Source organism: Aythya fuligula, chromosome 3, assembly GCF_009819795.1.
Source record: "Aythya fuligula isolate bAytFul2 chromosome 3, bAytFul2.pri, whole genome shotgun sequence".
In the NCBI taxonomy this organism is placed as follows: Eukaryota; Metazoa; Chordata; class Aves; order Anseriformes; family Anatidae; genus Aythya; species Aythya fuligula.
This window is the reverse complement of record NC_045561.1, coordinates 17,134,811-17,159,710: the sequence shown is the minus strand read 5'-3', so window position 1 is coordinate 17,159,710 and position 24,900 is coordinate 17,134,811. Positions and strand designations below refer to the sequence as shown.

Below are 24,900 nucleotides of genomic sequence, written 5' to 3'. Positions count from 1 at the left end.
CCTGACACTTGTTACAAACGAGCTTTCTGGAGGAAGAGCTGGACAGTAGACCACATGAGTTGGAAGATAAAAGCTGGTATAAATAATCTGTTCTCACTCTGACATATTTCCAATATACTGAAGGAAAGACTTTCTGAAAATTGTAATTGAATTAGGTTTTGTTATCTAGCGAATTGACTAGAGAGGTTTCTCAGAGGGAGACTTAATTTCCAAGGAATATTAAGAAAAGTAGAAAATCAATAACAACTAATGAGACCTAGTATGCTGAAGAAGGAAAACAAAGACCCAGAACTCGGACTGCAGCAGATAGGATTAACTACTGTGCTAGGAAACTTCTGTTGCATTTTGGAATTGTGCAATTTCGTGGTGTGGTTTTAAACTGGAACTAAGTAATTAGAAATCTTATTCATGAAAATGATGTATGTCCTGTCTACGGGTCTGTGGACGATTCTGCAACAGTTTTGGGGGAGAAAAATCAGGAAGATTTAAGCAAGGAAAAAAAATGTGGTTGTATAACCCATATGAAGCCAGAAGAAACCATAAAAAAAGGAAAAGAGAGGACACAAATTCTTCATTGGCTTTTCTGTCTCACTGGAGACATGCACCTGAATCCAGGATGTGATGATTAAACCACAAAAGGTAAGCACAAAGGCCTTTAGAGCCCAGTGAAAATATTATGATTTCAGCTCAGTGCTTCCTTTTAACGTGCTGAACCAGAGGTTCAGCTCTCTAGAATTGTTTTTAATCTGAACAAGTACATACCTGTGGGAATTACATCCTTGAAGGTGGGTAGCACTGTAGCTTTAAAAGTCTAAGATAAAATGGTCAAAGAGCCTTTCAGGCACTCTACTAAGTTGATAAGGAAGTGCTCTTACGAGGAAGACCTCACCGTACTGAATGCCAGGTGGATGGCTATGCACGGAGAGAAGGCAAGAGAGGGTTTTTGTCGTCAATACTCAGCGGAGAGTTGGGACACCCTTCTCCTCCACCTCTGCAAGCATTCTCTCCGGACAATGCCCCCCACCCAGACTTTGCATTGCGTTGCAAAATGCTGGGACTTCCTGGCAGCTGCTGCGGTGGCACCCTGAGTATCCCAAGCTTGGCAGCATAGCCCAAAGGGAATGCAGCTGGATCGTGAGTCAAGTTGATCTGTTGCTATATAAAAGGGGGCGGGTCACTTTGCTTGTTCCAATTCCTTTTCTGTTATTGCTGCTGCAGAAGCACCAACCAAAAGCAGCTGGCACGCCTCTTTGTTGGCCCTTATATAACGTGGGGCTTCACAGGTTACTTACGGAGAAATAAAGTCAGACGGTCTTCAGACAGACTCATATTACTTGTCGTGTCGCTGGTGCTCACTTCCCTGTTAGGTGTAGGGTTGCTCTTAGGGGGGAGAGGGGTTGGTGGTGTCCGTGGCCCTATTTGAGTCAATTTTGGAAGGTGTGCAGGATGGCGCCAGACGAGACAGGGGATGAACTTGTTTTCTTTGTGAATGGTAAAAAGGTAAGGAAGATTCCAGCATTCTTAGCTTGCTCCTTGATGGCTTGCTGATTACTTATTTTTCTAGTCTTCTTTTCTTCCTCTGAAGTTCTCTAATACCAGCAAAATTGCTATGATCACTTCTGAATATTAAACTGTCAAGGCTACTTACACTTACTGCTTTGCTTATTGGCTTTTTCCCTTCCTTATCTTTAGTTTTTAAATTATTCAGAGAGCAATATAATGTTCCTTTTACAGTTGAGATTTGTTGGCAATAATTTGCTGCAGTTCTGGGGCAACTACTTTTACTAGAAATATTTTCAGTAATTACAATAGATCTGGAAAATGCAACTCACATATAAGCGTCTCTATAATTCATTTGTTCAGTAAGTAATTTGGCATTTGCCTTTAAGAAGTGACCTTAGGAAAATATTTATCCCATTTCCATTTTAGAAGCTAGAAATCTTTACACTCTAAAACCCATTACCTGATCCTGTTTTGCATATATCGAAAACTCAAGTATCACCCAGGTCAGCTGCAGACAATTCCCCCAGGAGTCGTGGTGCCTGACAGGAGGGTGGGAGGTGGTGCCTGCACACACTGCACACCTTTCAGCTTTTTCTCTCCAAATCTCATTTCTCTGCAACTTGTAACAAGTCAAGACTACCTCTTTTGAAGTATGAACACAAGTTCTGAGTTTAGCCCAGTGTTAATCTTGCCCTGCCTCTTTCTTCTTTCCTGATACCTGGGTGGAGAAACTTGTGCAGAGCAGCTGGTAGCAGAGAACCTGGGGAGGGGAGAAGGTTGCATATCTGCAGTATAGTTTGAGGCCAAGTTCGTGGACGTTCCTTGTGCCTTCTTCAGGGGTAAATAAGATGCAGAACTAATTTTGGGCTAGAGAATTAGCCTTTTTAATCCCTTGAGGGATCACACGCTATTTTTATTTGGTTAAAAAGCTCTGTGCGCTGCCGTGAAGACTGGGACAGGATTCCTATCAATTTTGCTTTTGTTGATCTTGCCTTCTAATTTAATCATGTGTAAATGTGGATTAGATTGTTGCTACGATCAGGGTGTTTTAGTTCTGAATTTGGATCCCAAGCTAGACTGGAATTTGAACTTTCCAAGGTTTTGTTAAAAAAAACAAAACAAAACACAACTTGGAAGCGCTGGAAAAAACCTGGGACATTTGATGTCAAAGCCTTGTTTTGTCTAATTATCAATTGCTAGCTGAATAATGAAGTTTGCATAGTATAGATTAAAAATTAATCCAAGGTCTCTTTAATGTAATACTAATGTAGAAGTCAGCCCTGGTTCTGAGCTTTTATAAAGGAGACAACTCCAGAAGCTTTGGTTGCCAATTTCAGTAATGGTTCATGTCAGTGTTAACTGACTCTTCAGCTGTTAATTGTTGCCAAAAGGATGTTAAAAAGTTGAAGCTTTGTTTTAATTATGACCAGCTAATTGTGTCTTGTAAATGAGATCATGAAACAGTTGCATAGGATGATGTATGAATTTTCTGCTATCACAGGTGATAGGTTTACCATTAATTTGTCTCCTTCTCTTTCCGTGAAGGTTTTAGTCACTTCAGATCCCTCCCTGTGAGCCCAAATTTTCAGAGTGAATTGAGAGCTTTTTTCAGTCTTACAACAGGGGATTGCCACAATCATCTATGGCAATCCAGGCCCTATCAAAGGCTATACTGTCATGTTTGGTGGTGGTTTTTGTATTTTAAGTATACTCAGATGGAAGAGAACTGTTCTTCTGGTGCTAGACGAGCTTTAGTTCATAACCAATACGCTGCTCATGGCAGCTATGGGAATGTTTGCTAACTCTTCATATCCAGAGATAGCTGGTGCTTCAGCATCAGTGATTGCTTAAGTATTACAGGAGCATTGCTCTGTGTCTATCAGTAGAAAAGTCTGTCTTCCTGGAAAAGACTCTTGGCTAACTCCTGGAAAATGTGTTGCAATCAGTAAAGCAGAAGAGAGACGTAGCTGCACCAAGCTGGTTTTGTGGAACGCTTACAGATGTGGGGTGAGGCAGAGAAGGGGAGAAAGAGCAGGTGTGGGTCCTGAAGGCTGACAGCTGAAAACAAACCTTTCCTTTCTATCTGCTCTGGCTATGTCCTGAAGTTAAAGAACATGTTGTGAATGTCGTCTTCCTTGGTGCTTTGTAGCAGTTTTCATGGAACCACAGGTCCCTGTTTACAAAACCGCGTTGGAGCTGGCCTTGTGAAGAGTGAAAAGGTTTTATCACGTTACCTTGGCAGTCCTTGGTTGGAAAAAAAAAAAAAAAAAAAGATTAAAAAAAAAAGGCAGGAAACCATAAGCCATTAATACTACCAGCAGTACCAGCTCGTTCCACATGTCGAGACTCTCTCAGCATCATTCCCTGCTCGCTCGTGGGACCGCAGTTCCACCTGATCAGAGAGGAGGAGGAGGCCCAGAGCCTCCAGTGACTTTGTTTTATGGTTCCTTTTTTGGTTGTGCTGCCAAAATCATTTGAGCTATGCCCCCAGCAGATGAACGTCCAAGAAAGATAACAGATGATTGGACTCATTTGGCAATACAGTCTGTGGCAACAAACATGGAGTTTGCTGGCACACTTCTGCCTGTGAGAGATTGTGATGAAAGGAGGTGATCAGGAGCTCCTAGGCAATGCTGCTGAAACGCCAGGTAGCAAATCAGGGTATGGATCCACGTCTGGAGTCCTGACCAAGTATTCCAGTCAATTTGCTGGAGAGACTGAAAGCATGACCAGTGGGAAAGGTTACTGCTGTGTGTATTTGTGGCAGCTCTGCATTGCTAATGGGTTGCTGATATTCGTATGCATTTATATTACTGCCGTAGTACAAAACTGCACAGTAAGAGGAGGTTGATAAGACAGGGACTTTCCTGGTAGCCAATACTACTCTTTTGCATTAGCCCGGTCTGTCATGTTGTCAGGAAAAAGTCTCAGAAGAGCCGAATACCTCATAGTCTGGGTTGTTTATTTTAAGCACCTCTTCGCTGGGAGTGAAAGTTGACACACAACTATCACAAAGTTAACTTGGTTATATTGCCTGTCTGCAATATGATGGAAAACAGCACATACAGTTTACAGGAAATAATGGCAATTCTGGTTTCATCAACTGGAAGGTGTGTCACACATGTAGCATGTAATTTTAGTTCAAACATGCTCAATATTTGTATTTCTATCCTGAATATTAAGGGGGGTGAGGGGAATGTCTGTGTTGGAAACCACATTAAATGTCTTCCAAAGCCTGTGGAATTTTGATTTCAGATGGAAGTGTACAAAATACAGGTATTTCTCTCAATCCATTCTCTGCCCAGCCTGTATTTGTGCTTGGGATTGCCCCAGCCCAGATGCAGCACCTTGCAGCTGGCCTCGTTGAACCTCATGAGGTTTGCACAGGCCCACCTCTCCAGTCCGTCAAGGTCCCTCTGGATGGCATCCCTTCCCTCCCGTGTGTCTAATGAATGTCCTCCAAGCTCATAACCCTTACCTCTGACCCCACGTCTCTGTCAGCATTGCAGATTCAGAGCTACAGTGGAGTTGTCTGAAGTTAGTGCAGTAGGAAACTGGGCTGTGAGTGTGAGCTATGAGTGTGGGGTGTTCATAATGTCCTGCACAGTAGGAGCCACTTGCTGGTAAGGTTGATCCAAAGTTTGGCTATGATGGGACTCAGCACATGCTTGAGTACTTCACTAAAAGCTGAGTGGCTGCATGCTTTGCTGAACAAAGACTTAGGCTTGTGTTTTACTGTGTGTTAAAACAAAAAAAACTCTGTAAAAGGAACAATTTGCCAAAACTTCAGTTGCTCAGTTGGAGTACGTAGTGGAATGTTCTTTGAAAACTTTCAAGAAGAATTCTTGAGAGGCTTTCTTTGATCTAAGGATAGCATTGACGTGAATATTCTTTAAATATTCATCTGGAAAACTGTTCTGAAGGTTTTTCTCTATGCCTGGCTATCTTGGGAACTGGTTTGAAACGGTTTGCAATGGCCATTGCTGCAGACCTCGGGAAGGAACTCAACTCACAGTGAGGGTACAGATTTTTGGGGAAGGCTTTTAGCTTGGGAAATGTCTGTGAAAGGCCAGCAGTTCATGGGAGCCTAGGAGTCAGTCACAGGTATTTCTGTTGGAATTACCCGCTCGTGTCTATTTACTGAACTGATGCAGGGGGACTTATGTGCTTGCTCCGAACTGAATGGTCACGAGAAGACCAATACATGCTCTTACTAGCTGGTATGTATACAGGAGGCAAAGGTATGAGACCGTACTGCTTTGACTAGCAGCAGCACAAGTGCTGCGTGATTTACTGGAAGGCATCCCCGAGACAGAAGGAAGAATTGTTTCCTTGTGGATTATCCCCAGTGCAGAAATTAAATGTACAGAAACAAAACAGCCCCCCCGTATTGTGCCTTGTAGCAGCAACTGTATTAGATGGCTATAAAAATGCAGATTCAAGTAGAAAATATGAACCTTGTCTCTTGGGACTAGTCCTGTCACGTGTCAGGGACAAAAAATGAAGCAGTGCAGAGGGCTTTAAGCAAGAAAAAAGGCTTACACAAATGCCTTCTCTTTCATTTTGCCATTCGAAACTGGGAGCAATTAATTTATAGAAACAACATGTGCCAGGGTGGGATTTGGGTTAAAAGCAGTAAGAGGACTTGCAGTGTGTGAGAGCTGAGAACACGTGCTCCTGTTCTGGCACTCGGTGAATTTGGAAATGATTCTTACCTTCTGTTAATAACAGTGGCGCAGGAAGCCAGGCTCTGCAACTCGCGGGCAAGAGCAGACCTTCGGTTTCTGGCCATGGAGCAAAGGTCAAAGTAAAATCTCATTTTATATCTGATAGTTAACTGCTGGTAGTGTTGTTCACGAATGGATGAAGCCGACTCAAAACCTGCAAAGGAGATTTGTTCTTGGTTAGGATTTCATATTACTTCCTTTTGGATGTCAACTAATGTATGTAACACGAGTACATTTAACGCTGTCAGGGATGAAAAAGAAACTAAAGGCATTTGGTACGTGCTGTCTGACCTTTGGTACCTATAATAGGGTTTCTACTCTGCTTTTTACTTTCTTTTCCTGTACAGTCTGTTACCAGTTGTGCTTCTGTCTGTTTTCTGCATATATTCTCATTTTCTCCATCTCTTCTAATAGTAATAAGTGGAAGGGTCAGAGGTCAGCTAAGCCTGATCAATAAGGCTGATACGCAGTTTGTGGAGATACCAAGAATTCAAAACTCAAGTCCAAAACACTGCTCTTTCTTTCTCTGCTCACAAATAATTCTGCTTGCTATTTTTGGTGAAGGGTTTATTAGGGGTTGCCTTAGTGGGCCATGGCTGAAACACTCAGACCTACATGATATGTTTACTTTTTTCCCCTGTCTCAATAAATTCGAGGCATCATTGTGTCTGGACACATGTAACCAACATTGCTGAACCAAAGAAAGGGGAGTTTATCTGTGATTCTACTCCCTGCTTTGGAAAAGAAGTTGAAGAAACACTAAGCTTTCTCCTTGCAAGTAATGTATCCAGCTGTGTTGTAAAGTCTTCCCTGTGTAAAAAGTCTCTCCCTTCTTGCAGGTCGTGGAAAAAGATGTGAACCCAGAAACAACTCTGCTAACCTATCTAAGAAGAAAATGTATCCAATGTCAGAAGAAACTGCAGAAGGCGTTAAAAGCCTATAACATTTCATAACTGTTTGTTGTTTAACTGTGCACAGACCATAGGAGGGAGTGTTCTGCATAGCCTGGTACTATTTCATTCTAGAAAAGATTATAGAAGGTATTCCAAGCTTGTAGAACAGAAAAATACTTTATGTAATACTTTAAATAAACCTTAAATAATTTGTTAATACTTTAAAGGGCAATCTCTCAGAATTGCTAGCAATTGGAAGATAGAAATGACTACAATATTGAAGGAAATTTTTATGTGTTTCACAAAAACTGTAAAGAATTTTCTGGCCAAAACATTACAGCCACTTGAGTTGGTTGCAGCATCATCCAGTAATTTGGATATTGCTGGATCTATTATATCCAATAATTTGATTATCCCATGGAATGTGTATCATAGGGAAGGCTGAGGTGATCCAGAGGTCTGCACTTGGAGTTAAAAGTTTCAACCACATGCTACAGGCATGTTTACGTGAAGAGATGCAATCAATCATGTTTCACTCCTCTGAGATGCTGCTCACACATGACTCAGATTTGCTTCAGGAGCTGGGTAGCTATTACTACGATGACGAGGCTGGCTACACTAGATCTAGTTCTGTCGGTAGAGTCATTCCATATTTTCTGAGTTTTTGTTTGCCCAACTGGGAGTGGACGTGCTCTAGACTGCTCATGTCTGTGTTGGTGTATTCTTTAAAAAGAAGCATGCATTCTTACTCCAGCTTTGCTGCTATGCTCTAGTTTTCTGGGATATAACTCATGCTCTGTAGTTTCCAGCAGAACTATCAGCAGCCCTGTTTTATCTGTTTCTTGGATAGATAAATAGGGAAAAACAAGCCACCTGTCTCCTGTACCTATGTGTCTTTTTCACTGCTAGACCTTTTGTGCCTAAGCTTGTTAATATTGAATGTAAATAGCTTCAAAGGAAATAATCAGGACTCTGTTTAAATGTTCTGATCTTGTGCACGAGCATTCTGATGAACTTATTTTGTAGATGTCTTGCTAGTGACAGAGAAGAAGTACTTTGAAAAACATGTTTTATTGAGGCAGATAAGCACTATTACCACAAAACTTTGGGTCACACAAGAAAACTATATTTCTGCTGAAGTAGGCATGTAGATTCATGAACATAATAGCTCTGGCTCCCAGTTTCTCTCTCCTGCAGTCTTATGGAAACCGGGCTGCTGATTGTGTTCTTAGAGGCCATTGCTTGAGAAGCCACTGTAAATGGGACCAAGAGACATGCTGCAGTGGCCAGGCTCTTGAGATGCAGGTAGTTTGAGAGCAGTTCAGGAGCAGTGCCCTTGTCAGTTGTAAACTCTGGCCTACAGCACTGTGTGATTGCCCTGCTTGGGCTCCTTCCATGTGGCAGGAATCACCAGGTATAGGAAGAAGTCAGCCCCCACTGGTAAGGGGTGCTGAAGATGTCACCGTGTGTCTCAGGAATGTGGCTACATGCCCGAGCAACTCCTGCTCAGCTAAGAGCTTTGTCTCCCATGTCATTGCCTTTTCTGAGTCAAATGGAAAGTGAGAGGTGTTGAAGTTCAGAAATCATTGTTTATTCTGAGTTTATTTGATCACGGGCTGCTTCCTTATCAGGGCTTTACAATATTGATCTCAAAGCTCATATTGCCAGCATTTTGAGTCTTCTTATGTCAAGTTAACTTATTAAGCAGGAAAAATATGAGTGCTTTGTTTCCAGCAAGAAATTGTTGCTGAGACTTGATTGACAACTGTGTGAGCAGGCTTCTGCCAACACTCTTCTTGTTTTCCTTGATTCCTGTATTCTCAGTGGGCCTATGTGGAACCAAACTAGGCTGTGGAGAAGGCGGATGTGGTGCTTGCACTGTTATGATATCCAAGTATGATCCGTTTCAGAAGAAAATCATGTATCCTTTGCAATCTGGACTCCGACAGAGTGTGAAATGAAATGGGGATAGTTCCAGGCTCTTGACATATCACTGTTTTAAAAGGTGTTATATAATGTATGCTTCTGCCAAAACATCATTTTTCATTTTCAGAATATAGACTCAGAAGGCTGAGACCAGAAGGTATTTTTTTCCAACAGCATTGTACAGTGCTGATGAAGAGCATTTCTTCTTGCCCTGAATTATCTAAACTTACTCCAGTGCAGTCTATCTGCCTTTTCCCAACTCAGAAAATGTTTATGTTCCATTCTTGCAATGCAGTATAGCTTTTTTGCTATGCTGACCCAAATAATGACAAAATCTTTACTGTGACTGTATTACTACAATAATCTGGTTTCTCTATGTATTCATTATTGTGTGGCAGCCTTCAGAATGTCTATTTCCTGAGAAATAAATTTTCTCCTCTGTTTAAATCATGTAAGAGTGAAGCAGTGAAATCAAACCAAAAAGAGAATGTAGACAGGATGGAGCAGAGGTACGGGTTTGTTTTAGTTTATTTAGTTTACTTAGTTTATTTTTCCTGCGGGGAATAGAAGGCCCTGAAATGTTGGATATACTTGTAATAATGCTGCTTGGAGATACTTTAACTTGGGATTATCTAACTTAATGGATACAAGCAATATGACCTTTGATAGGAGCTTTGATCTTTAGGGTCATTATTTCTGTCTTGACAGAAAAGAAATACAGCAGCTAGCTCCTGTAAGAATTTTGCTGGTAGACTGGAGTTTTTCCTAATGTGTCATCTAGAAATGGTTTTTTTTTTTTTTTAATTATTATTTTTACGTAAAAGATTAAGTGATCTGTGCTTTATGTATGTTTTTGTGCAAGTGAGTGTATGCCAGGTGTATAACATCTTGGTATTTGTAGTCTGTCCTCATAAATTACTTACATTAGTTCTGTAGCTTAACATGAGATGATGATGTTTAAATTTCTAGGTCAAATCCTGTGGTACATACTCAGTTTAAATTTTAGATGAAGTTGATAAGAACTTTGGTCGAGTAGGTACCATAGGATTTTGCTTCTAATACATTCAGTACATCTATTTAAGTTCTCCAGTCTAGTGCCACAGTTTCTGATTACTCTTCAGCCCTCCTGGTTGCCCTTTTCCTTTGCTGAGCAGCACCGTTGAATGAAAATGACCTTAATTTATCATTTTAGCCACCATACTGCCAATGCTTGCCTCTTCCCCATCTGTGCCCTGCATCATGTAGCTGTAACTACTGTTGAAGGCATAGGAAACACAAAATCCAGATTGCATCCAGTCCAGGTAAGCTATTAATGTTGATTTTAATTGTTAACCTTAGAACCCTGTATACTCACTTTCTTTTCATTCTACTCAGTCATGTTGCAGTGTATTGGGACCTTTATCATAATGTTAAAGCAAAGAGACTGTCCTCATGATCAGTCTTTACTTGCAGGAACAGCTAAGGGACGGAATCAAACTCCCTTGTCAGTTCTAGAGCTGTTACGCCCTAGCAAGTTAACTGTTGCTATCCTGGCCAAATTGCTAATGCTTTTGTTCTGGGGCTTTACTTAGTTCACATCTTTTATCAGAAACTGGGACAACTGATGTTGTGCTGAAAGCCTATGTAATGACTGTGAGCCAGGAAATCTGCATTAGGTTTTGGCCCTGCTGCAGTTTTCCATGAATGACCTTGGTTTCTCGTCCTGCATAGTTAGGAACCTGCAGTAGTAAGAAGGAATGAAAGGAACATGAAGTCTTGCTCTTCCAGCAAGGTGTTCTAGTGCACCTCTTAGGGAAGCACACTTCAGCATTAACAGAGATATTGCTCCTTTAAGGGAAACTATGATTCACCTCAGTTTGTACAGCGGGTAGGACTTGTACCAGTACTGTCTGAGAAAGCAAACAACAAAGAGAAAATGTCAGACATGCATAAACGAATGAGAGAGAGTCAAAACCTTCTGTTTTCATACCTCCCCTGAAGGCTCTTAACAACTGAGCTTTGAAATAGAGTTAGTTTTCTATCATGGCAAAGCTGAAAAACTCCCAGTCTCGTTGGAGGCTTACAGTTATTTTCAATTACTCTGGGAATTTGAAGCCTAGATGCAAGCTTTTCAGTGTGCTCTCCTCTTTGAAGTCTGCTTCACAGACTAAATGAACATCTAGTTGAAGAACACCTTAGCTCTTCCTGTAAGATTTCTGCAACATCTCTGTTTAATTAAAAAAAAAAAAAAAAAAAGAAAAAAAAAAGAAGTACAACTATGAACTCATTTTGATATTACAAGCTGATAGCTGCTGTTACTTTTCCCAGGAGAGAATAGCAAAAAGTCATGGGTCCCAGTGTGGCTTTTGCACTCCAGGCATTGTCATGTCCATGTACACATTGCTTCGGAACAAACCTGAACCCAACATGGAAGACATAGAAGATGCTTTCCAAGGTAAAACCCACGGTCATGCAGAGGTGCAACCAGTGCTGCTTTCATAACAGCTGTTTCACCAAACGGGTTGGAGGTGCACCTTCATTTAATGTATTTCATGAAAGATAGACAATTGTTATGAGGTTAAGAAATAACCTCATATTCCCCTAGAAGACCGATCAGGTGCTATGAAGTAAACAAAAATGTCCTATGGAAAGTCCCACAGAAGCTCATTTTGTGTCCTTAAGCAGTGGCAAGTGGTCTCAGGACTTCACTGAGCTTAATGCAACAAGTATGTGATCAGTGCCTTAGAGGTTTATAAGAGCCCTCCACATCTTGTGGAGGTAAATTCATCACTAGGACAAGAGCTTGCAAAGTGACAGAGAGCATTTGGGCCAGCCAGCCTCAGAAAAAGGACCGTGACAGCAATATACATGATGGAGTAGGGCAGAATCTGACTGTCAAAATTACCTCAGAGGATCCTGTTAATACTGAAATTAGAGAGCTATTACCAGGTTTCTGACAGTAGCCTAAAAGGAAATCAGATGCAAAAGAATCAATCTGTTTGCAGTTCAGGAGACTGGGTGGTTGGTATGCTGATTAGACTTGCACAATTGAGGTAAATGAATACTGAATAGGGCAGAATGTTTTTTCATTAAATTAATTTCAATTTAAAATTTCAGTGACAATGGGTGGTAAGATTGCTGCAAAAATTATTTATGAAATATTCCTCCTCCTGGCTTTTTCATTAGCTTTATCTATATTTGAGAAGCTATGGTGAGAAACAACAGAACGTTCTACAAGAGGATAAACATTCAGCTTAATAACGCTAAGGACTTTTCCTTTTGCTCTGGCTATGCAGGAAACTTGTGTCGGTGTACAGGATACAGACCCATTCTGGAGGGATACAGGACATTTGCTAAAGTAAGTGGCTTCAGATAGCGTTCAAAATATTCTGGAATTTTGGCTGTCTTTCTCTTTGTTAGTAAAATACAGCATGACCTGAAAAGGGGAGGAAAATATACGTGCTGTACCCCAGCTCCAACTTTGGACACACTATATGTGGTTTGTACATTGAAAAAGTAGGGATGATTCACTCACTACAGTTTCTCAAAGTTCAGTGCTTTAGTAAGATCCACCTGATGGTCCCTTTTTGGATCGCAAGTAATCAGATGCTGTAATTCTTTTCTGTAAGTCTGAAAACCTCATAATTGCTGAATAGTTGCTGGTGATCCCTGATGTGGAGAAGGTATAAAAGGGTGGTGCATGAATAGGAACAGACTGAGGGGAAATTTGATCAGACAGTTGCTTTCTTGAAAGATCACCAGCAGAGGTGAAGTAACTCTGGAAAGAAGTTGAAGTCACAACTATATAGCTCTTACCCTAAATTATTCTACTGTATAGGTGACAAGTGAAGCTTTGCCAAAAGTTTTCTCTAGTCCCTTTGTTCCTAAAAGACTTCTGGAGGCTGTGAAGAAAATTATTCACTAGGTACTTCTGTGATCACTAGCTACTCATGGGGCTACGTGGGTATTATATATCAAAAGTAAAACAGAAATTAGAGTACTGCCCATTAATTTCAGCTCATTATCCAGAATTAAGCTCAACATAAGAGAATACAAGCAGGAGTGAGATACGTTACAAATGGTTGATAAACCCAGTTGATATAGTCTACTTGGATTCCCAAAAGTCTTTTAACAGTGTCTTATCAAAGCCTTTTAAAGAGCATAAGCAGCCATGGGGTAAGAGGCAAGATCTCTGTATCCATGAAAAAAAAGGCAGGAAATGGCAGGTAGGGGAAAGTGGTGTGTTTTTGAATGGCGGAAGGTCACTGATGGAGTTTGGCTGTTGTAAAATCCCAGCCTGTTGCGTAAGCAAAGCTGTTTGAGATATTTGTGAATGTGCTGGGAAAAAAAGTGCAGTGGTGTAAGGAAACAAGTTCACTGATGATATCAAGTGGGTTTGGATAGAGAAGATAGGAAGGGATGTTGAGGAATTTCAGCAAGACTTTATGAACCTAGAGTGGTGAAGAGAATGGGATACAAAATTCAGGGCAAAGTGATCCACAGAGGAAAATGTGGGGCTCATTTCATGTATAAAATGGTAGGCTGTGAGCAGCAGACTGTTACCATGCAGAAAAATGATCTTGGAGGTGTAGTAGATTATTCCGTGGAAGCACGAGTACTCACTGGCAGTCCAAAATAAATAAATAAATAAATAAATAAATAAATATAGCAAACAAAAGAGAAAACACTGTTACACCACTGCATCATAGCTCTCCTACACTAGAGTGCTCTGTGCAGTTCTGATCCTCTCATCTCTAACAAGGTATAGCAGAAATGGAAAAGATTCAGAGAAGTGGAATGAGGATCACAGCTACAGTAACCTGGCTTCCATACTAACACTGAGTAGACTGGGACTCCAGGCTTGAAGAGAGCAGAGTATTGGGTGTTGTATACACTCACCCCTTTTACTCTGCTCTCTGCACGTGCCTTCACAGCTGCAGCTGGACCAGAGTTGCTGACTCAGTTGTTAGGGTCTATCTGCAAGAACAAGAGGTCAGTACACTAGAAATGCCCTTGCCATCACACTGCCTTCCACAAGCAAGGGGAAACAACTACTTGCTTGGGACATCCCATCTCCCATTTCTGGTTTGGAAGTAGAAAATATGAGATTAATTTATCTCAAAAGGGAATAAAATCTGCTTAATTTCCTTAGAATCTGTGCATTTTTCTCAGAACTGCTTTTGTCCCCACAGAACTCGAGTTGCTGTGGCAGAGCAACCCATGGCACAGGATGCTGTCGTAGTAAGAGGGAAAACAGCATGGTAAGCTGAATTAAAGAAGCCATAAGCTCAATTTTTAATATTAGTAGACTTTTTATGTAATAGCCATTCTTCTAGCCCTGCTGTAGTACAGGTATTCAGAGATGTCTGAACTATTTTGCATGTTTGTCTTGGAAAAATACTGCTGTACTCCTGAGTGGCATGACTGGCCATCATGACATAGCTTTTAAAAGAGTGAGCCATGTTCTGGATCTGTGAGGTGAAACACCATGGTGACAACTGTAAGAAATGTGTAAGAAAACACTTCCAAAAAAACAGTTAACTCTCTGGTATGATCTTTCTCAAACTTCATAGTCTAATGATGAATGATTTAATGACCATTCCAATAAATTGTTCCATTGGATCTTCTTAGCATATCTGGAGTAAAAGGGCTAATTTTATGTACTAGTTGAGGTACAAATGTTGAAGGGATCAAAAGAAGGAATCCTGACATAAGGTAGTAGGAATGTAAAATGAATTTAAGAAGGAGAGAATAAAAAGAAATTATTTCTTGGAAAACTCCAAGGAATTCTTATGGATTATGGTTGTGTGAAATACTTTAGCAATTAAGATTACTTTGAGTTCTTGCATCAAAATGGTTTATTAGTGAAAAAATATTACCGAAAATTTCTCTTACCCAGGGATTGATAAAAGGAAGGAATGTAACTGTAAAAGCTGGAATTTTCTGACTTTGTGCAGAATAGCTGAGGTATACTTGTTTCTTCTTCAGAATGGGAGTTGTTGTGGAGGAAAAGCCAATGGTCCAGGCTGCTGCATGAATGAAAAAGAGGACAATGTGGTAAGGTGTTCCTTAAAGTACTTTTTGCCTCTTTCTCATGTTTTGGAACCTAACTCTGCTTTGCTCTGTGTCAAAGTCTACTGGTTGTAATTTAGCTTATTTAGCTTTTATGCTGGTATTAACTCAGAAAACGTTCCTTTGTCATCTAACATGCCAATGTGGAAGTGATGACACTTGATTAGAAAAAAAACCTGAGTGTGTTCAGGTTTCTGATCACACATACTCTTAGCAGAAAAATACAACAGGGAGAACTTAGAATGCTGGTCCAGGTCGCATCTTTTCACTGTTTGCCATTATTTGCTGCATGAAATATTAAGAGGTGTTTGATTGGAAAAAGGAGTGAGTTAGTGTTACATGTAGATAGATTTCTCCTCTACCTACTATTAGTTTGAATTTTCTCTTTCATAGACAATGATGTCTTCCAGCCTGTTCAATTCTTCTGAGTTCCAGCCATTGGATCCTACACAGGAACCAATCTTCCCACCAGAGTTAATGGTAAGTTAATTCCAAAAGACCAAGTATGTTGTTCACTGGCTTCATTTTTCCATGCGGAGTTTGAATGTCCCCAGGGTCTCTGTCCTGAGGAAACAGTAGTGCAAAAAATGGCTGCCAATAAAAGAAGCAGCATGGGCATAAACACTTCCCTCTTTATAAAAAGACCTTGTCAGCCAGAATGGCTTAAAAGATCCTGAGTCTTAAATGTCTTCCCCAGCTGTTTGGCTGCCCTTGAGTGCTCTTGGGTTGCCTTCCTTTCCAGTCACTGCCTATCTGGGGATGGAACTGTTGCTGACATCTGGATTTCAGTTTACTAGGTCATCTGTAAACCTTTATAGTGAATACAATCACATCTGAGCTAATGACCCGGTAATCCACTTTCAGTGTAGGGAGAGAAGTAGGAGCTATGGGATATAACTGAATATATTTGAACAAGGTAACTTCTTGAAAGCCCCAACTTCCCTCCGCTAAGTATAGCAAGAGGAAAAGCTGAGTGGCTTACATCAAAAGTTAGGTAAAAAACAGCTTCTTTCCATGTTTAATTTCTGTCTTTTTTAGGGTAGTATTCCCCAAAGAAACTGTTATGTAACGACAGAATTGTTCCAACCAACAATCATTTCCAGTGCATGGTTTGTTTACAGCTTCCTTCATATTTAAGAAGTGAAATCTCAGTTATTAATTCTGCTGTTGCACCCAACTCAATCCAGCCAAATGGGTCCTGAGCTACAGCACTAGCAAGCTCTCATGACACTGTAGCCCAATATATATTTAGCCTGAAGTAGGGTCCCTACTGTTTCTTCCCTAAAAAGTTCCCCTGTCTAAGAGTTGTTGTTGGGAGACAGCTATGTTAGTCTGTTTTCTTTGGTCACAAAATAAAGGAATGAAAAAGGGAACCAGAATCTGGCCTTATTACTTCTGAGATGGGTGAAGCTACCAGTATCTGCCACAACTCGGGGATGATGGAGCGTGCTGGCAGAGAGGTTGGTAGGGAGAAGTGGCAGCAGGATGCACCTGGCAGAATCAGGAAGGAAAAACTTTTGTCAGCATGACAGAGACTCTTGTCAGTGATAGTGGAAGAATGGAGAATGGCTAACTGATCAACAGTGTGGATATCACAGGTGCCTGTCAGTAACTTGACTGAGAGGGAGCCTGGCCTGGTATAGGCATGGGCAGCACATGAGAGATTCTTGGCTTGATGTAGGGTTTGAATACCATCTGAACTCATTTTTGCAGAGTCAGAAAAACAAACAGCAGAAGCAGCTGTGTTTCAAAGGTGAACGTGTAATGTGGATCCAGCCTACGACTCTCCAGGAACTGGTGGCCCTCAAATCCCAATACCCCGATGCCAAGCTTGTTGTAGGAAACACAGAAGTGGGTAAGAGGAAGAGCTAATGCTCTTTATCAGCAGCTGGAAAACTTTAAAAAGTTTACCTCGACCTCTGAGCCTTTGTACTAGTTCTGTGGACTTCTGAGAAGGGGGGAGTGGCACAGTATAAAATTTCCTTGTATTCAAAAGAACTTGCCTGTGAAACCTGTGTTTTGCAAGATGTTCAAGGAATAAACTCTTAGACTTGAAATCTTGAATATTTTCTCCCATAACATATACTTCTGCAAACATGAGGGGTGAGAGAGTTAAGACATACTGAGTAATTCTGTTATTCTGAACAATTAATCCAAAGACAGTCTCCCATAGTTTTCTGCTTCATTTCATACATTCTTCTTTCCTGAAGGATTATGTACAACAATAGGCAGATAACACAAGTGCTAAATAGTGTATTTAAGGTTATTGAGAGCCAAGAAAAACTTCTCTAGAACTTCCTGATATTGATAGGAAACAACTCTTAGTTTCTCTAAGACCGTACGTGATCAATGTGTTAGATGGTCAGTGAATCGACTCATTTATAGGCCTGCTGCCATTTCACTGGGAAACAATTTAGGCTCTGTGTCACCAATATGTAACTGAAGGAGTCTTACTTTTCATTAAGGTGTTGAGATAAGGTTAAAGAACATGTTGTATCCGGTGATAATAGCACCAACATGGATCGCTGAAATGAACGCTGTTCAACATACTGAAACAGGTGAGCAAAAAAGAGGCAGAATGCCTGTTAAATGGGTGGGGATTCCCACAGAATAATAAAGAGGGTATGAAGGAAAACCCCCAGATTAAAGACTACTTTCTATCTCCGTTAATATTTCTCCCACGCCCCTGCAAGTGAGTCAAGTGAGTCCTATGTATAAATAATTTGAGAATCGAATAGAATTTTCAATGGAAGGTATTTTAAACATTTTTATCTCAGTTTGTATGGTGTTTTATTTGTATTGATTGGGTTAGTATTGGGTTTCAATGAGCAATCTTCTTATTTAGAAATATTTTAAAATGAGTAACTGGGGAAAAGAAACTGGATTTCACAGTCTGTGTGACTAAGTTATGTGTTGTATTTATATTTGTGGTGGAAGCAGGTCAAACTTAGAAATAGAAGTAATTGAGCTGCTGTAGTACATGGAGCCATCCTACAGTGAGGCAAAAGGGTGGTGGGTGACTGTCATATGAGAGGCAATACCAACATGAGCTGTAATTTAAAAGCGAATTTCTTCTGAGGATGTGATGTTTACATGCAGTGCATAAAAAGTGCTTCGAGTGTCTTCTCCAAACCCTTACTGCCTAATTAAATTAGTGGCATCTAAGCTTTGTAGACACGGTTATAACTGTCCTCCCATATCTAGACTTTTGGGAGAAGAAAAACAACACTTTTCATTTGTGTGTTTACAGGGGTCACCTTTGGCGCTGCCTGTACTCTAAGCTCAGTAGAAGAGGTGCTGAGAAAAGCAGTTGCAGAGCTTCCTTCTTACAAAACAGAGGTCTTCAAGGCTGCCCTTGAACAGCTACGGTGGTTTGCAGGGCCACAGATCAGGAATGTTGCAGTAAGTGATGTAGGAGTATCAAGGACTGGAAGTGAAAGCTCGGTCTGAGGAGCTGGCCTCCCTCATCCAGCATTGCTGTGCCTGGTGCTCCACATATAAGAACTCTGGCAAAAAAAAAAAAAAAAAAAAAAAAGATTACACATAAAACAACCCCAGGAATTGACAGCAACATGGGGTCTCAGATGGTGTCTGTGCTGCAGTGATATCACAGATTCAGCAAGCAACGGCAACATGGTGGATGTGCAGGTCTTCCATTACTGTTAATGGGATAAGTGGGGGAAACTGTAGAGAGGTTTGGCTGTGACTTAACCAAAAATATGTTTACAGAGCTGGAAAAAAAAATAAATCGACATTGTTGAGCATATGTGGTTTGAGCATAAAGTAACTCCAATGCATTACCCAAAGACTGTTCCTAAAGTTGTTTCAGAGAAATGTTAGTTTTGATGGGACAGCAATTGGTTTCAGGGGTTTTCTACTTTCTTACTTCATTAAAGGCCTAAAACTGTTGAGTGAGCAAAAAGAATATAAAGGCAAACTCAAGCCTAGCTAACCACTAGTGCCTGAAGCGTATGTATGAAGTGTATGAAGTAATGTAGGATTACAAGAAGTTATTGTTGTATCTCGAGTTTCTTTTAATATTTATTTAATGCATTTTTGGTCACTCTAGGCTCTTGGAGGGAACATAATGACAGCAAGCCCAATCTCTGACTTAAATCCTGTGTTAATGGCAAGTGGAAGCAAACTGACCCTGGTATCAAATGGTAACTTGCATTTCTTTATGACGCTGAGGTAGATGAAATAGTCAACTGTCCTTTCCTATGCATTAGGTCAGGTCAGAACTTTAAAATGCATGTTACTAATACATAAAATATTCTGTTTGACTTTATAGGGTTTTGCCCTTTTTACATTCAAGTCTATAGACTTAAGGCTGGTTTCCCAGAGAATTTTGAACTAGAATGAATCTCTAGTACTGTGCATGCACTTAGAGAAACATCCTTGTGAAGAGCTGGTTGAAGGTGTCTATTCATGAAAAAAAGGCATATAATTGTTTCTGTCACTATCATACTTTGATACTTGTGGATTTTTTGAGATAAAGGTTAAAACCTGTATTGTTTTTTGTTTGTTTTTCTTTGAAGAAAACCAAATGTCTCAATTTGTAGTTGCTCTTAGGAAGATTTTTTTTTCATAAAGGATCCATTTGAGGAGCAGACTGACTGCTCAGTGACAGTCTCCTGTGATGCATGTATATGCAGGCTAAAGAAAGAGGGACTTTCATTGAAATGCTGGAAACTGATTCTCTTGGAGACTCAGCTTTCATTAGATAACGGAGGGAGAACTTTGAGAGATCACTTTTCATCAGTTCCTGTGCAGATAAAACTTCATATGTGCACCAAAACTGTCATAAATTACATCAGGACCAAAGTAAAGCTGAGAAAATCCTTCCTAATTTGGTGTAATTGTGTGGAGAGAAAAAAAAAAAAGATATATGAAGAATCATTTGTGTAGGCCGAAGGCTCTTTCATGTGTACTGTTGTCATTCTTCATCCAAGTTAGTTATTCATCTGCCATTGATCTCTTCTTGCTCTGCAGAAGGCAAAAGGACTATCACGATGGATGAGAATTTTTTCACTGGATACAGAAAGACAATAGTGAAGCCCGAGGAAATACTTCTCTCTGTTGAAATACCCTACAGCAGGGAGGTAAGCTTGTAGGAGAAGATTTCATTGTCCATGGAATTAAAATGTTATTACCTGAATGTTAGTTTCAGTGTTAGGCACTTTTCCTTGAACACCGATCATGAAATGCCAATGTAGACCCAAGTGGATCAGCAAGCAAATAAATTATCTGGTGAAAAGCAAGCAACGGGAACTGGGCTCTCTGGTAAATACAGTAAGCCCAACTTTTTTCATGCAAGAAATATAAACTTCACCTTATTGTCTATGGCTTTTTGAGCACATTCAGTAGTGACTAAAGATGCCAATGTGATGTTCTCAGAAGTCTAAGTTCTGTTTACAAAATAGTACAGCAAAGATGCTAGCAGTTTGTGAAGTAAAATAACTTTAAGGTTCCTGAAGTTCCTGTTTCATTTCTGTGAAATGAAATGGGGGGGGGGGGGGAAGGAAAGAGAGAAAAGTGTGGGGATAAAAGACAACTTCTCATCTGCATCCTTGTCTTGCAAGCCTGAAAGCACTAGGACTGATTATTATGGCATTTTGCCAGTGGAGACTTGCAGCTTCAAATGAGCCTGCAAAACTTCCGTCAAGTAGAACAATGAACATTCCTCTTTTTTAGCAGTATGAACCATAACTAATTCAGTCTTTAAGGCAAATAACATCAGACTTTAGTTTGATGCCTGTGAAGGTATTTACCTTTTTAGAGCTCGTGACTACAATTTATAAGATGCAAGGATTCACAACGTAGTAACACATTTCCTTTATAAATGGAAAAATCCATTTACCTGAAATGTTATCCTGTTATGGGATAGAACTAATAAATCCTTTGTCTATCCTCTATATTTGGTATAATCTAAGCATTAAGAGAACAAAGGTATTTTATTGATGGTGTTTTTACATCTATTTCTGAGTGATTCTTCTTTGATCTTGTGGTAACTGCAAGCATCTCTTTTTTTTCCAAAACGAGAACCACATTTGAACGAGTCAGTGTAAAACACCACGCGTCCTTCCATTTATATAACAGTCATATGGCAGTTTCACAAGAAACAATAAATGTTTGCCAGCAGAGCAGTGGCATGATCTGTAGGTTATGTGCAGCTCATTCATGTGAAAAACTAGAACAACTTTTGAACTCTCTACTTCCTGGCTGATCGTGCTCATCAAGCATGAAACTAGGGAGACTGAAGTTCTTCAAGGGATGTCTGAAGTTGTTGACATGTGGCAGACAGTGTTCTGGAACCGTGATTTTCTCACAACTGATGTGTCAGCACATAGCTAGAGATGATTTTTTGGTTTGTTTGTTTGAAACTAATGTTACCTCTTGCATTGATGTGACATCACACAAGGTGTAAGACTGGCCAAAAACCAGAATTAGACCAAACCAATTTAGCAGATAACAATATTTAGTGTTACTGTAGAGTAACTGAGTTTATGGTAAGCTTTATCATAGTGAGACTGTTAAAGAAGAAGAGGCTACACATTTTTCTCCTGCTAGTCTGTCTGTCAGATATTTAAGATCTTCAGAGAAGAAAGATTGTTGAGTACTTACAAGATTGCAACTGAATGAGAACAGCATTTGGAAAAGGAAACAGCTCAATGAGTTAAAGTATAAACAGGTTCCAGAAAACTGCTTATCTTTTAGTATATAACAGGGCATTCCTAGAACAGGGAAGTTTTTAACATTCTTTTTTTCTCTTCTGGGCTGCTAAAGCATTGCCTGTGTTCCAGGTAAGGTTCACAAATGTTAGACACGATTTGCATTGTTATTCACTTAGTGACTATCATTTTTTATTATCCTTTACCTCGCATGCATATTTCTCTAGCACGTTTTTCACTGTTATGTAACTTCTACGGTAATAGTATTTTGTGTCATGAACACACTTGAGCAGTTTTCAAACAGAAGCAGCATTAACACAGTGACTGCATATGTCTCTCTTTAAAAGAAGTCTTAAATTTAACCTATTGTTTACTCAGTATTGCCATCAGGTTCATAGTATCACATTCTTGCTCCCCCGCAAACAGAAAGAGGTTGTGTAGTTTACTTCATCCTTTAAATTAGTATCCTCCAACCTTCATCCATTATTGACCTCTATTCTGTGGTGCTGGATTGAAAAAAATTCACATGGAAATGTTTTTTGCAATTATGAGTATTGCCCGTGAGTCTTTCAGAGCCTGAGCATTTCTTAATATGCTCCTACTTGGTGTTGCCTCTTGGCCAGGCAGGGATTCACTTGGAGGCATCAAGAATCTGAGTCACTTGTCTTTCCTTTGAGATAGCTAATACCAGAAGCGTTCATGGTGAACATTTAGAAGGGACATGCTCTGTTGTTTTAGCAAGAAATGGGGCAGACATGGGCAGCTGATATGATGGCTACATAACCTGCAGCCCTAGTGAGGAAGAGTAGTGAGTGCCTTTTCTCCCACAGGACTCTTTACCAAGAAAACTAAGATATCTTATGAGGTGTGAAGGCGAATTTTGCCCTCATGTTGCAAAAGCTGAGGTGTGCAGTAAGAGAAGACGCTGCATTTTCTCCTCTTTGAGAACTAATTACTTTAACAAGCACAGTGGCAGAATGTCCTCATTGGGAAGATGTTATTGATGTTATTCTGCCATTATCTGCTGGCTGCTCACTCATTAGTTGAATTTAAGGAATTATATACAGACTAGTTATATTTTCAGTAACGAATCTCAGTGCACAAAACTTCCCTCTTGTGAAGCTGTTCTCATTGCCAATGATAGAGGAATTCTTCTTTACAGTAATGAGAGAAGTGTTATCTACTTCAGATGAGAGTTAATTAATGGAACAGACCACTCTGCTCTGCAGAGTCACTTGGCTAAGCTATTCAGGAAAGAACTTGGCAGCAAACTGTCCACAATGGCCATGCCAAGACATCAGATCTGATTTCTCTCCTAGTCTGCAGGATGCCTGAACAGGAATTTTGTGATAGTCTGCAGCACAGGCAAGGGGAAAAATTGACTTTACTATGACTCCAGATTGGTGTAAGCTGGTGGAGTGTTAATCTCGTGTTTACTGCCACTTTTGATAGGAGAGCTGCTGAGTTTTGTGAGTTGTATTTGCTGGTGCATTTAGAAGAATTTTCTCTCTCTGTGGAGACCAGCAGAGGATTCAGAATAGTTATTGAGAGTTGTATTTTTAGTAACAGACTGATAATAAGTAAGGTACATTCTGGAACTGTGAACGATTTGTGATTATTGATTTCAGTTCCTATAGAGTTTGAAGACTTCTGAAAGAGCAAGAAGAGAAGGGGTTTAGGGATCTGAGTTTTACTGATGAGGCTTAGTAGCTTTGAAGACAGGAACAGTTGCTGAGGAATAATAAGCTTGTATAGGTACTAAAAATCTGTCTTTGTTTGTCTCCTCATAGCATGGAAAAAAGTCTGCAGATCTCTGTCAAAACCCATTTTTCTGAACAGTCCTATCTTGGGTAATAATCACTGGTCTAATACATTAGACTTAATTTTTGAATCATGTGAAGTTTGGACTCAATGATCTTGAAGGTCTTTTCCAACCTATACGATTCTAAAATGTACAACAGTGCCTTAAAACACATGCCCTGCTTGGCACGGCAAGGTGAATCTACCTGATACAGTTCCCTGGAATAGCTCATCCACATAGGGATAAGCTAAAAGCTTGTCTATATCCGTACTCCAAACCATGCCAAGATGGGGAGTAAAGAAATATATTTTTGTCTCCTAGGGTGAATACTTCTCAGCTTTCAAGCAGGCTTACCGTCGAGAGGATGACATTGCCATTGTGACCTGTGGGATGAGAGTCCTGTTCCAAGCTGGCACTAGCCGAGTGGAGGACGTTAAACTAAGCTATGGAGGAATGGCTCCTACAACAGTCCTGGCACTAAAAACTTGCAAAGAGCTCATTGGCAGGTAGGAATTTTTCTGCAGTAGGAAGGCTGGCTAGTGGAACAGTGCTGATTTTTACAGGAACAGTTAAAATACCCTGAATCATTCTCTCTTACAGTACCCAGAATGAGAAAGGGGGAGAATTGTAGGTGCACTTCTGTAGCAGTCTGTTTTGTGTGATACCTTTCTTCTATCCATACCCTTTACCCTCAAAGATCCATATTGGTCTCTTATTCACAGAGATTCTCTTGCTAAATGCACTTACCTAATGAAGTGTGCAGATGGTAGATGTGGATATGGCCTAAGGAACTGATTTATTTTTTTTTGAAATGAACTGAGAAATCTGCACCTTTAATAGCTTTGTCGTATTGTTAGAAATGTATGCTAGTCCAAGATGAGAGCAAAGCTGACATGTACCCTATAAACAGAGATAGAGCAGGTAGGCATCACAAGATAGATTGTGGGGCAGCCGTGTCAGAAGAGTTAATCTGCCCTGTTAATAGGCCTGAGAAGAGGCTGTGTCACCTGTGTTCTCTTGCAGAGACTGGAATGAGAAGCTGCTGCAGGATGCCTGCCGCTTGCTGGCAGGTGAGATGGACCTGTCACCCTCTGCACCTGGTGGGATGGTGGACTTCCGACGCACACTCACACTCAGTTTCTTCTTCAAATTCTACCTGACTGTCCTTCTGAAACTGAGCAAGCACCACAATGGCCCTGTGAGTGTTGCTGGGGAAGGATGAACTGCATGTGCAGTCTTTGTGGGGAAAGCATAGGGAGAGTTCACATTCAGGAAGACTCAGAGCAGAAAGTGGCCATGAAAGGATTTTTTTCCGATAACAAACTCCA

At 40.4% G+C, this 24,900-nt stretch overlaps 1 protein-coding gene across 2 annotated transcripts in view; it reads left to right on the top strand.

The window, feature by feature from the left end:
* Positions 1 to 581: 581 nt before the first annotated feature.
* XDH (xanthine dehydrogenase) overlaps positions 582 to 24,900 on the top strand; it is a 47,413-nt gene continuing 23,094 nt past the window's right edge. Inside the window, exons 1-16 of one of the 2 annotated variants that reach the window (XM_032184258.1) lie at positions 582 to 639; positions 7,070 to 7,127; positions 8,948 to 9,044; positions 10,242 to 10,350; positions 11,357 to 11,483; positions 12,325 to 12,386; positions 14,221 to 14,289; positions 15,017 to 15,085; positions 15,494 to 15,580; positions 16,814 to 16,955; positions 17,566 to 17,658; positions 18,351 to 18,502; positions 19,170 to 19,263; positions 20,093 to 20,202; positions 23,894 to 24,078; positions 24,596 to 24,770. In XM_032184258.1, the coding sequence (XP_032040149.1) occupies positions 622 to 639; positions 7,070 to 7,127; positions 8,948 to 9,044; positions 10,242 to 10,350; positions 11,357 to 11,483; positions 12,325 to 12,386; positions 14,221 to 14,289; positions 15,017 to 15,085; positions 15,494 to 15,580; positions 16,814 to 16,955; positions 17,566 to 17,658; positions 18,351 to 18,502; positions 19,170 to 19,263; positions 20,093 to 20,202; positions 23,894 to 24,078; positions 24,596 to 24,770 (1,647 nt within the window). In that variant the 5' untranslated portion in view covers positions 582 to 621. Of the gene's footprint in view, positions 640 to 1,327; positions 1,501 to 7,069; positions 7,128 to 8,947; positions 9,045 to 10,241; positions 10,351 to 11,356; positions 11,484 to 12,324; positions 12,387 to 14,220; positions 14,290 to 15,016; positions 15,086 to 15,493; positions 15,581 to 16,813; positions 16,956 to 17,565; positions 17,659 to 18,350; positions 18,503 to 19,169; positions 19,264 to 20,092; positions 20,203 to 23,893; positions 24,079 to 24,595; positions 24,771 to 24,900 lie in introns of those variants that run through there. The other variant, XM_032184257.1, reaches the window with a different exon arrangement.